The sequence below is a fragment of the Aotus nancymaae genome, unplaced genomic scaffold (genome assembly GCF_030222135.1).
Source record: "Aotus nancymaae isolate 86718 unplaced genomic scaffold, 86718_ANA_hifiasm-v0.15.2.pri h1tg000029l, whole genome shotgun sequence".
In the NCBI taxonomy this organism is placed as follows: Eukaryota; Metazoa; Chordata; class Mammalia; order Primates; family Aotidae; genus Aotus; species Aotus nancymaae.
This window is the reverse complement of record NW_026988442.1, coordinates 47,328,736-47,342,193: the sequence shown is the minus strand read 5'-3', so window position 1 is coordinate 47,342,193 and position 13,458 is coordinate 47,328,736. Positions and strand designations below refer to the sequence as shown.

At 33.4% G+C, this 13,458-nt stretch overlaps 1 protein-coding gene across 7 annotated transcripts in view; it reads right to left on the bottom strand.

The window, feature by feature from the left end:
* Nucleotides 1-13,458, bottom strand: part of LOC105708927 (sodium channel protein type 3 subunit alpha) — a 111,730-nt gene that overhangs the window by 29,074 nt on the left and 69,198 nt on the right. For all 7 annotated transcript variants that reach the window (XM_012440661.2, XM_064382657.1, XM_064382656.1 and 4 more), the window contains 2 exons: nucleotides 12,208-12,564; nucleotides 10,006-10,476 (listed from right to left, as the gene is read on the bottom strand). In XM_012440661.2, the coding sequence (XP_012296084.2) occupies nucleotides 10,006-10,476; nucleotides 12,208-12,564 (828 nt within the window). The remainder of the gene's footprint in view (nucleotides 1-10,005; nucleotides 10,477-12,207; nucleotides 12,565-13,458) is intronic.

The following is a 13,458-nucleotide window of genomic DNA, read 5'->3' as shown; positions in this document are numbered from 1 at the left end:
TCTTTCAATTTCACTGGTAGTTTATGGGTTATTATGGCTTTTGATGAGTGACAGCAATAATATCCACTGTATAAATAATAACAGTATGAAACCAAAGTATTTGAGGTTAGTTATAGAAAGTTTCCTGTTTCTTCTTTTTCCTCCTGGCTAATTCAAACTCAAGAACTTCTGAGCCTCGTCATAGTCAACCTCAACCTCCTCTATGAAGCTTTTCTTTCTTGCATGGTTTTCCTCTTGCTAAATTTTATAGAACATTTAATGTATTATACTTGTTTCCTTTGACCAAATATTCTCCTAAATATATGTACATATTTACATACATATACATATATACATACATATATACCAACTACATACATACATACACACACATATATATATATGCCAAAAGATCCACTCTATCACCAAGTATAGAACAGACGCTGAATAGTTATATTGAGTTTATGAAGAGTGAATAAATGAATGTTTGGATATATTTGAATGTTACTTTATAGAGACAATTACAGTCTTTAGATAATTTTATCTCTCCATTTTGATATATAACTTGTCTGGTCCTGACTGAGTCTATCTAATTATATTAGAAAATGGATTTTCTTACTGAATAGGAATTATTTAATAAAAAATGTATATTAATAATAAAAACATGTATTTCCAAGATGTTTCTCAAAAATGTTAGCATTCAGTAAGGAAATATGAGGGAAGAAGGTATTTATACATGTATACACACACATGCACATGTACTTTTCCATTTGAAAACTTCAGAAAAATTACTCACCCTTCACTTCCCATTTTACCACTGTTAATATAATTGTGAGACGTTTAATTTTTAACATTATAATTCTTCCATATGTTTTACTGGTGTCTTATGTTTAATACAGATACCTGCATATTTAAAACAACCCTTTACTGCACAAGTCCTAATAGTCACTAACCAAAATGACAATGGAATAAATCATTTACATATATGGACCTCTCGGTGTAGTTTTGTTATTGGGATGATATTTAGATTACATAAATTTGTGAATGTGATTAACTTGTTTGGATATAAATAATCTCTATTCCAATAGCTCTGGAGGTTATGCATTTATACATCTTAAAGTAGAGAGGGACGGTGATCACAGATAGTTCACCTCTCTCCTCCTGGCATTTTGAAAACGGGCAAGAAAAAACTCTGCCACCATTCTATTATTGTTCAAGGAGTAGAACCCATTTCCTGGAGAATTGCTTTAATGTTATTCCAGAGATTTTCTGATTATAAAGATAGTCTTTTTTAACTTAGGCTCTAGAAAGCTCCTCAAGGAATGCTCAGAGGGAGTCTTGGCAAATCTTTGGCAAGCTTCCAGGACCCTCATGAACCAAAGCTTGGAAGATGGTAGGTTAGTTTTCATTTCACCAAAAAGTGTTTTATAGGAGGCTTCCTCATTTGACATAAAGTCAACTCACCCAAGTTGAAGAATCTGTCTCAGTCATAATTTAATCTTTTTTACCCACTCCCCTTTGGGACAGGGTCTCACTCTGTGGCCCAGACTGGAATGCTATGGCATGATCGTGGCTCACTGTATCCTCAACCTCCCAGATTCAATCAATCCTCCTATCTCAGCCTCCCAAGTAGTGGGGTTATAAGTGCATGCCACCGTGCCTGGCTGATTTTTAAATTTTTTGTAGAGATAGGGTTTTGCCATGTTGCTCAGGCTGGTCTCAAACTGCTGGGCTCAAGTGATCCATCCACCTTGGCCTCCCAAAGTTCTGGGATTACAGGTGTGAGCCACTGTGCCTGGCCAATGTAATCTTATTAGTCAGAAATGCTACTACATTACTTTTCAACGCCATAGGTCACATCTTTATCATGGGAAAGTACATGTGTTTTAATTCTATGAACTTATGAAAATGCTGTATCAATTATATAAAATTTCTAAAGTTATGCATTTACCTACAGTTATAAATTAAATTGCGAAACATGTTCTTATTAAATTATATCAACTTACCAATTATGATCTACTACCTGATATGTTTTAGTCACTGGATACATAAAGACATTTACTGCTGTATTTTTGAATCACTAATTTACACCCTGAAAAACTATATAAGCATTTTAGATTCTATGCATCTATATAATATGTATCTATACTACATACATAATTCTATATATTGGTATAATCTAAATAATCTAAACATTTTCTAATTAGGTTCAACACTTTGGCATTCACATTCTAGTCAAGGGTAGTTCATAATACATGTTACAGCCATAACCAAAATGATCTCCAAATTTATTTAAATGCATATAACTGATTTAAAAGCAAGTGACCAATGATAAATATAAAGAATAACTTACTTTCTTTATATTGCCATAGCTGTGATACTACAATGATATAAAAAAAGCAAAGAAACCTGAAATTAAATTTACCATATTAAGGAACTGGATGACTATACTAAATTACTAAAATTTATATATACTTGTTCTGACGTAGTAGAAAAATATAATTGGGAATACAGGCATAATAATAGAAAGCTTCCATAGAAAAACACATAGTACAAGTTCAAACTTGTTTTCTTGTACTATTGTCTCCCTACCCCTCCAATATATTACGGCACTTAGAGGTTAAACTTCTCCATCCCTTGTAGAAACAACTGGGTCTACAGAGGGATGATGGCTTATGCTCTACGAATGCACGCTGGAAAGCAGGTTTGAAGATGCAACATTCTCCAGGCCTAATTCAGCCGCAGAAAACATGCCTGGCTGTAGCAGAAGCCCAGCGCAATGCTGTGGAAGCTGCACGCTGATCCAAGAACCATGTCCTCATAGACATGGTACCTGAATATGAAGTTTTCAAGAAGGTTAACTACCAACACCACTCACGGGAATGGGTTATTTCAACGTAAGAAACAATAGAGTTAGCACTCATAAAAGGCCATGAGACCATTCCCTGCCCCCCAATAGCATGATCTTATATAGAAATTCCCCATATGACAAATATTGCTTTTGATTTTTATACAATTAAATAATGAAATTTAACTTTCAGAGATAAAAGAGAATGTTAGCAACTGGCCTACTTCCACTGAAATGCGCTCACATTTCATTTATTTTCAATCAGCTATCAAATATTTGACTCTCACAAACTGCTGTATGATTCAAGAGGTAAAATAAAAGATTCAGCCATTACAGATTGCCTTTGAAATCTAACCATTTCTCTAAATAAACAATTGTGGATTTTTGTCTTGCTAGTAGAAGAGGAAAGTTTTGGTCACACATACTGTTAGGGCCTTAGTCTGATCTTTTGGATATGCATAACCATATCTTGACTTATGATATTTCACCTGAAAAACAGACAGCCACACAGTGAAGCCATTGGGTTGCTTGTCCGAGGTGGGAAGAACAAGACTAGTAGCTCTTTTATTCTCAATCACTTATTGAAAGATTAAAAATATGAACCACCATCATCTGGTTTGCCTGAACATATATTAAATGTACAACACCCATGGTACTCCTTTTATTTTCAAAATAGCCTGAATAAGAACATGGTATGTGAAACTGAAAATAATTATTTTGTACTTGAAGATTAGGGTAAAAGGGCATCAAATAGGAAAGCGAAAAAGGCCGTTTATTTTCAGAAAGGATACAAAAGTTTTCATCTGAACTAGCTTTAATTGGGTTTTATTTCAGCACAAGTACACTAAAGCAGCAAGACCATCTCTAAAGGTTGAGATGGGTTTAAATGTCTATTCACACACTCATCTGCTCCTCTCAAAGAATTGCCTCACATTCAGTTTTGCAAAAAGCATTTAGAAGACACTGGCCATGTAACAGAGAAACTGAAAGCTAAAGTCATTATTCCATTGCTTTCCAAATTCCAAAAACAGCACAAAGCATTTTCCAGAAGGGCACATCCTCTGGACCTTAGTGAAACATCTATTTTCAAAGTTTCCATAAAGACTCTGAAAAGGAGTAAATCCTGTTATAAACACAGTGTAAATAATAATATGCCAGTACCATTTAACTCTATTTTGCTGGTGAAGAAAAAAGAAAACAATCAGATTTTCTTCAATGACTAATAATGTTGTTTTATTCCTAAATCTAAAAAGTTGGTGCTGAGTAAAAATCACCATGAATGGTATCTTTGTTTCTATTTTTTATTGATAATTTTATTTCTTATTTTTTTGCATTCTTCAACTAATTCTGAATTATTCCTAAGGAAAATAAGAGTTTGTATAAATTAAACCTAGAGACAACCTCAAACTAATTATATAATCTTTGTCACCAGAAGCCTTGAAAACTGTCCAATATTTATGAACTCTTTACTTTTGCTTCAAATTTCCCTCCCAGAACCCCACACTCTGGCTGAGATTCCAGTAAGCAATGGAGAAAGTTGAATCATCAGAATAAAACAAAAGCTCATTAAGCCACAAATCTACAATAATCTTGGGAGATGCCCTTTACTCTTCACAAAACTAAAATTAATACTGAATAACTGAAAAATAGTAAACTTTCCAAGTCTCTTTTTTGCCTGGTCAGTTTTGGGTAGAACATTTAGGGAGAAATTAACATAGATAGTGGAAATTTCAAATAAAAAACGGGTACACTAGACCAATTACTTAATAATCAAGATGCAACAAATTTTCAGCCCATATATCATGATGCTTTCCTTCTTTAAGTTACTTTACACTGATCACTATGGTTTTGCAGACATAACTTTTCCTAAACTACATGAAAATCCAAGATAGGTGTTGCCCAAATGCATACAGACTATGGCCCTTCATCTTCAAAACCTCAGGATCACCCTACTCTCTCTCTCTCTTTTTTTTTTTAACAGGACCTTTCCCCCAAAACAAGAAAGCAAACATTTTCTTCTGGAGCACATGAATTGGATAGGTTGAAAATTATATTCATTGATCTGAATATAATAATCTGAAAATGGCAATACTATCAGAAAAAACCCCTGTGAGGCTTATTTTGGTAATACAATTTATTTATAAAGGCTGAATCAACAACAAAAAATTGTGGTCTTGTTTTAATGAAATAAAAGCAGAGAAACAAAAAAATGCATGCTCTCTTAAGTCCCTGACTATATTGAACCATAAACATTCCTATCATGTGTTATAATAGATACTATAAATTTTATTGAGCATGCAATTGATTTTAAAAGACTAAATGACTAAAATAGAAAACTCATTAGCAGAATTAAATATGATGTTGGGACTGCCCATCTCGCCTGACCATGCTGTGATGTGTCACACGATTCAGCAGAGAGCAGCTGGGCAAGTCTAGCACTTCCTTGCCACGGCAGGGGAAGGAACATAGCTGAGTAGCATGCAGGCCGGTCAAAATTCATTTAGAACGTGATTGTACATGTGCAACTTGCTTGGGTAACCTGGGTAAAAGTGGTGGCACGAGCCTCTGGCTGGTTAAAAAACACCAGAGCTGCGTTCTTGATGGCTCCAGCTTGATTTTACTCCTGTGAGAAGTAAAAATGGTAAGCAGTGAAGGTCACAGTATGATATTGCTAGATTGTGTTTGGAATTCAACTTCAAATATGATTGTTAAAAGCATTTATTCTATATCCTTCGCTTAGGAAGACAAACCAATCATCTTTTAAGAAATAAATTGTAAAAATCCATAGTTACATAAAAATTTCAAGAAATCATGATAATGATAACTTAAAAAATATAAAAACAACTTCTACATTAGAGCTTGTAAAAAAGATTCATACAATTCCAAGTTTTTGTAAGATTTATAAAAATCACTGTTTTGAAATGCATGCCTTCAATTTCCTGACCTTTTTTTCATGCAAAAGTTTAAATTTGTTTCCATATCAGCAACCTATTTATGTTAATGGTATTCATATATACAGATATAATACATATACACACATATTTAACTTATATAACAGTAATTCATATATTTATCTCTAAAAACTTCTAGGGATCATGTCTCTTTAGCTACACTAGTCAGGTATCCTTTATTATAAAAATGAACAAAAGAGATACAGTAACTAGAGTTTCCAAATATCATCTAAATTAAGTATAAATTTACTGTCTCCTCTTCAAGCAAACATTTCATGCAATATTTTTAGTGACAAATATGTAACTCTGGTGAGTTTAACTTATATGAGCACTCATTTTGTTAGCAAAGAGAAAGGATATTCTGTGTTCTGCAAAGTAGAGTTCAATGTTCTCTTGCTACTTGTGGTCAAAAACCTAAGAAACATGAACCAAAATGTCACTTTATGGATATGTTATTTTAAATGTGTTCATATGTGTGTGATAGTAATTAAAAAGGAATAACTCAGCCAATATAAATGTGCACCTGAAGTAGCTTTTGGAAGTTTCAGATCAAAAATAGGCTTTGCTAGAATTCCTCTAATCTGCTCTACAATATTATAATATGTGGATGCTGGCTTTTTATTCTAAAAACTGTCTACTTTTTATCTTTGTGTGTGAGCATATATGAGAGTTGTCCTATTACTTTTTGGTGCATTTTTAAAATACTCATTTTACCAGATCATTGACATAAAATTTATTGTTGAATTTAATATTACTGTGCATGTTAATTTAAAATTTTATTCCAGCTTTATAAAAATATATACTTTTATATTTATTTAACGATTTTCCCACTAACATATTTATGTATTTTAAATAATTTCATTACATTTTGTGATAGAATTCTAAAATATTCAAAATTTAGCTTGAAAGAGGATAAAGTAGTTATGAAAATCACCCCATAAGATATTTTTGTTCAGGTAAGAAATGTTTTCCAAGACTAGATAACAAGGGAGAGATCTGTATCTTACTATTCTAAATTTATGATGTTTAAGACACTAAAAAGACATGATAATGAGCAGTTATTTGAAATATCTGTGGTTGTTATGAAAATTTTTAAACAGTTTGGAAACCAACTGTTTGGTAGGATTTGCTTTCCATAAATCTGATGTGAAAAAATTCCGTAGTATTAATTCATAAAAAGTTTCTCTATCTTTTAGCTTTTCTACCTCTTTTTGGCCCCAAGCTTTTTATGCTACTTTGTCCCTGGTTTTCTTTTGTTTTTCACTTTACACTTACTTATTTGATGAGTTCCTCTATTTTCAAGGAATCATCTAATTATAAAACATCTGCATTATCAAACATTGTACCTCATTTTTAAACCCTGACCCCTAACCCAGACTTTGTTTCCCAACACTGACACTTCTAATTTAATATATCCCAACGGAACTCCTTCTTCCAATATAAACCAGGTGGTTTTTAAAAGGCCATTTTAAAAGGCCATTTCAGAAAGTGACATTGCTGTTTTTCCATTTTCCCAGATTCTTTAGTAGGTTTGTCAAGTTGCCAATTAGTCTCAATTCTCATTACTAATCACCCTATCTGAGAATTTCATAACCTCATTGCTATCGAAAAATTATCACCACCTTCCCCGAGATAATCTTTCTTATCTTCCACGCTAAACTCTTTTACTCTTTGATATCAAATAAATGTTCTTAAATCACCACTTTCCAACTGACGTCCCCTGCTTCAGAACAGAAAATAGCTCCCTATTGACTCCAAACTCTTGGGCTTAGTTTAAAACTTTATAATCTGAAACTACCTTGCACATTTAAACATATTTTCCACTATATTTTCAACCAACACTTACTACATGTAGATTATCACTGCATGATAACACTGAACTCTCTTTAATACCAAGCTTACTGTCAGCTCTAGCTTTTCTTTAGTAACCTTCAGCATTTTGCTTTCTTCTTTTTTTTTTTTTTTTTTGAGACAGAGTTTCGCTCTGTCACCAGGTGCCAGGTTGGAGTGCAGTGGCACAATCTCGGCTCACTTTTGCTTTCTATTAATCTATATTTGACCCAAACTTTGAGGCCTATTTTAATTTTTATCTCTTCCACTTAGCAATTACTCTTGCTGTCCTCAATACCTATAGCCTTATATGCAACCCGACAGGATTAAACTTTTTAATAGGTCTTTAATGATTTCATGAGTTCATGTTAGTTTACTCAAATATGCTGAAATTTCCTTGAAGGAGAGTTTTATTTATAGAACTCTCCTTTAATTCTTCCTTACCCCTAGCATTCAGCAGATTGCTGAATTAACAAAAAAGTGCTCAGTAAGTGCTTGTTAATTGATTGGTATTTCTTCTTACATAAATCCATGCCAGGTGACAGGGAATAAAATTAGAGTTGAATTCTTAGTTTGCCAGAATGAGCAACATAAATTAGAATTGAACTCACTAAGGAGACTTTGAATGGAATTCAGAGAAAGAATATCATTCTTGATGTTGTATGTATATTTACCTTTTTCAAAATATTTTCCAATTTACTATTATACTATCTTTCAGCATCTCTAAAATACCTGAAAAAGTCCGGAAGCTATGAGTTGTAAGATTGTCAGCTACTCATTATAAGGATTTCAGATCAAATTCTGTTGATATACTTATTTTAAAAAGAGAGTTTCAAAATATGCTCACAAAATCAGACATTGTTGGTCTGGTTCCCATGGTGTCAACATCATACCCTCAAGTTAAAAGGTGTCTTTTATAACTCCATCTGTGCTAGACTTATTTCATACTCATATATTAAATGTCTATAAATAAACAATAGTAAAGAATTTTAACCCTCTTTTCCACAACACAAAATTGAAGAATTAATACCATTACTACTATGATAGAAACTTAAGAATACTTATCATGCAGTAGGAACAATCTCCCTCCCTCCCTCCGTCTGTCCCTCCCTCCCTCTCTCCCTCCCTCCTTTCCTTCCTTCCCTCCTTTCCTTTCTTGTTCCTTCCTTCCTTTCTTTTCTTTTTCCTTCCTTCTCTCTCCCTTTCCTTCCTTCCCTCCCTCTCTTCCTCCTTCCCTCCTTCCCTAAATTCCCTTCCTCCCTCCCTCGCTTCCTTCCTTTTCTTTCTTCCTTCCTTTCTTTTCATTTTTTCTTCCTTCTCTCTCCCTTTCCTTCTCTCTTTCTTTCTTTTGTTCTTTCCCTCTTTTTCTTTCATTCCTTTCTTTCTCTTTCTTTCTTTCTCCCTTCCCTCTCCTTCCTCTTCCCTTCCCCTTCCCTTTTTTCCTCTTTCCTAGTAATATGACATTAAGACTAGGTTTTTAAATCTATAGTTTAGCTATAGCCTTCAAGTGAAGCTTTTTAAATTAGTTTTTAGTATTTTCAAGTTACTCTGGAAGACTATAGATTCGCTCATCCTTGACTGGGCAAAACATAATCAGTCCAACTTGCACTTTCCTAATATGTGTTAACACTTTCATAAAAGAAACACTCTGTCATAGTGAATAAGACTTTTAGAAGTTAACAAAAGTACACAAAATGTTCACATAAAGAATCATAGCAAAACCTAATATAGAGAGTAAGGAGATCAACGAAATAAGTTCATTGATTTTTTTAAAAGAACATAATGTAGTTGAGAGTGTAATGTGTTTAAAAACATCTCTTTTTTGGAAGGATACTTTTTTCTGGAGAGGGCATAGGGTCTCACTTTGTCACCCAGGCTTGAGTAGAGTGATGTGATCATGGCTCACTGCAGCCTCTACCTCCTGGGCTCAAGCAATCCTCCCACCTCAGTCTCCTCTGTAGCTGGGACTACAGCCATGTGCCCCCATGCCCAGTGAAGTTTTGCATTTTTTGTAGAAAGGAGATTTCACCGTGTTGCCTAGGCTGGTCTTGAACTCGTGGTTCCAAGAGATCAGCCTCCTTGGCCTCCCAAAGTGCTGGGATTACAGGCATAAGCCACCAAGCCCGGCCTAAAAGGCTACATTTCTTAAACACATTTTTAAGCGATCAAGAAAATGAATATGCTAAATAATCAGAATGGTAATTTCCTGTGAAAAGTTGGAATTTCCATAAATAGATTTCCCAATAAAGAGTATCTTGTGATTTTCCAACATCACTATATACATATGACTTTCAATATTACTTTTTAATAATGCATATAAGCACAATGAAAACAGTAAATAACTGTAGTACATGGTTATTACAAGAAATGCAACAAAAAATTTAAAAGCATTCTTACCTCTTTGCTTTCTTCTAGTTCTGACTCACTGCTGAACTCTTCGGTATTCAAATTTTCAAAGTCAGACTCTCCAACAGCAATCGGCACTGTTACAGTGAGGCTGGGGTTGTTTATGAATGACATGTAGTCATTTTCATCAATTACATATTTTTCAACACTGCTTCCAGTACCTACACCACTGGTGGTTCCATTCCCATCTCTAAGATAATTAAGCTCTTTGCTTATTTCAATTCCAGTATTATTGGACATGCAGCTGTCTATCTTATTGCCTTCATGGATCTCTATTACTTTTGGTTTTCTAAAAAATGCTTTTCGGAAACACTCCCGTATCTTATTTTTCACATAATCAATTCCCTTTTGCATTCTTCCTACTGCAATCTGCAGATTGTTCATTTCATTGTCATCATCAGTAGCAGCAAGGTTGTCTGAGCTAAATGAACTCAACAATAAGGCCAGAAAGAGGTTCAGAACCTAAAAGAAAAAAAGAGAAAAAATTATATTAATATTGAAATACACACTAAAATAACATCCTAAAAAGGGAACTCATAGATCCTTGCTAAAATTATTTCGACAAATGTTTATTGAATGTTTACTATGTTTCAGTTGCCACGCCTAAGTCACTCATTATTTAAAGGACCTGATATCCTGCTCTAAGGGCAAAATGATAAAACAAGCACCTCTTTTTTCTTTCCTATTGGGAGGGACAATAGGAAAGTAGAGCTTCTAAGATTTAAATGGTGTCTACTCAGGCTTGGCAGTGAAAAGACAAAATCCCACCCTCAAGGTTTTTGCCAATGAGAGAAAAAAAGACACTTTCATCTTAATCATTGTATCTTACTTCATCTTACCATTTTTTCCTAGGGAATTTCTAGTTTCATGTGTATAATGAATAAACTCATTTATTTAATAACCTGATGTTATGTGTAAAATGATGTACTTGAAATACAAATTCCTTTGGCCAAATGGCCACAAACTTTTATAACAGCAGAAATTTCTAAGTGCAAATTGCATAAGATTTAACACATTTCCCATCAAATACATTTTGAAATTTATGTGTTCAAATAGCTCAACAGATGGAGAGAAATCTAAAAGCATACCAGGGTTTAGGCTAGACCCACATAATATAAGTTAGTTTTCTTTTTCTTTCTTCGTGTGTGTGTGTGTGTGTGTGTGTGTGTGTGTATGTGTATATGTGTGTGTGTAGAAAGTATGAGGCAATTTTAACTCTCAGAATATCATGGGATATGTGAAACAGTTTACAGGAAGACATGCAAGGCAAAAGCCACAGTTTGTTTCCTTACTTCTGTATCATAGTTTATTCGGAATCTAGAGCGCCCTAATTCACTATTCTGGAGAAAAAATTTCATGTTTGTAGGTATCACAGTAGCATTCTTTTGAACAAGTGTATTTGAAATGTAGCCTTCAAAGGAAAGGCCCAATATGGTGGCATGAAGAAATGCTTTGCCCACACATGATTGAGAAATTTAAGCATTAAACATATAAATATATAAACTATGCTTTTACATTAGTGATTTTAAGTCACAGTTAAAAGTAAGTCCTTTGAGTCTGGACAATGTCCATACATATGAATAATTTAAACAGTGGTAATTGGTTTTCCTTTAGTAATGCAAATTCAGGGAAGAAAACATTTTGTCCTCCTCCAAGTTACTTGGATAATTACAATGTATAGCTAAAATATAATGGTCTACTTCATTGAAATGTGTCTTCAAAATGTGGTAGTAAGCAACCTATGTCTCTGAATAAGCAAACTACATAAACTATGAACATGCAAAGAGCAATTCGAATATAGAATAGATAGTTGTCTTTTTAGATTTGGTAGAGGTCATTATCTTATCAAAACAGTATTAGGATACAATTCACCTTAGTGATAAAAATTGATTTTCCTTGAAGAAGAAAGAAAGGAAACTCTAATATTCATAACCTCCCAGGCATTCACAAAACCACCTGATTTAATCTTTAGATCAACGATATTATTTCAGTTTTGTTATTTCAATGTCACAAACAATAGGGAACCTGAGCCCAGGAGAAGTTAAATAATTTGCTCATTCTCAGAGTGCTAATAGGGGGATTTCAGTCTAGGCCACTTACTCTAAACCAGAGGTATGTTTACCACATCTGGCCACCTTCCTAGCTACTGTATGCTCTTGTTCTAATTTATGAACATTTGTAATACATACGTACCACAAGGTTTCCAATCACCATGACCAACATGAAGACAATAAGGCACATGGTTTGACCAGCGACCTCCATACAGTCCCACATGGTCTCTATCCACTCTCCACACAGCACACGGAACACAATCAGGAAGGAGTGGAAGAAGTCGTTCATGTGCCACCGTGGGAGCGTACAGTCATCATTGATCTTGCAGACACATTCTTTGTAGCTCTTACCGAAGAGCTGCATGCCGACCACAGCAAAAATGAAGACGATGATGGCCAACACCAAGGTGAGGTTTCCTAGAGCCCCCACAGAATTGCCAATGATCTTTATTAGCATATTTAGTGTGGGCCAGGATTTTGCCAACTTGAAAACTCTAAGCTGTAATCAAGTGAAAAGATGCTCTTAGTAGTAATCATAATATAATTTTAGACATTAGACAGTATTTTATTATTATGTAGTATTACAGAATCATATGTGGTAGATGTAAAAACTCAAAATATACTGAACTAATTCAATTTCAAATCCAGAAAAAATAGTGTTAACAATGTTAGAATTGTAAATTAGGTTATACTACCATTTAAATGCAAAAATAAAAATAATAAAACATTTCAGAAATAATAAAACATTTCTGATTCATCAAAATATATGGCCATGTAAACAAATTGGCATTTTGATTAGAGGCATTTTTAAATTTAGCAAACTAATGTTACCTTCAAGTTCTATTTTAGAGAGTAAAAAGAAATATTAAAAGTATAAATCATATATTTTTATAGGCCAATATAAAAGTAAAATAAACTAAATAATGTGATAAAAATGTATAGAAAGGCTTCCCTTCAATTTGAAAGAAACACACATTTTGCTTAATTTTCAATACAAATTTTGCATATTTTTCAGTAAAATTCTGCTATAATTCAGAGTTTGTTATACAATTATTTAAGATGCTAGTAAATCAAATATTTTCTCACATGTTACTTTAAAACAGTCCCCATTAATAGAACAAGGGCTAACAAAAAGCTAAGATTAATTGGGGCCTAAAATTTTTATTTGCATGTTTTTACAGACTGTAAGTCCAAGAAAACAACATAAACTTAAAATATAGTTTTAGAAAGTACATGAAGGTTTTTAAATGTGCCCTACATACCAAATCATTATAAAGTATTTCAACCACTTTCATCATTCTTAGAAAACTGTTTATAGTTAGCTTTAAAGAGGTTGTTTATATATTTTCTTAGTATATCACATATTGATGTAAATTTAAAATTAAAATTAAAA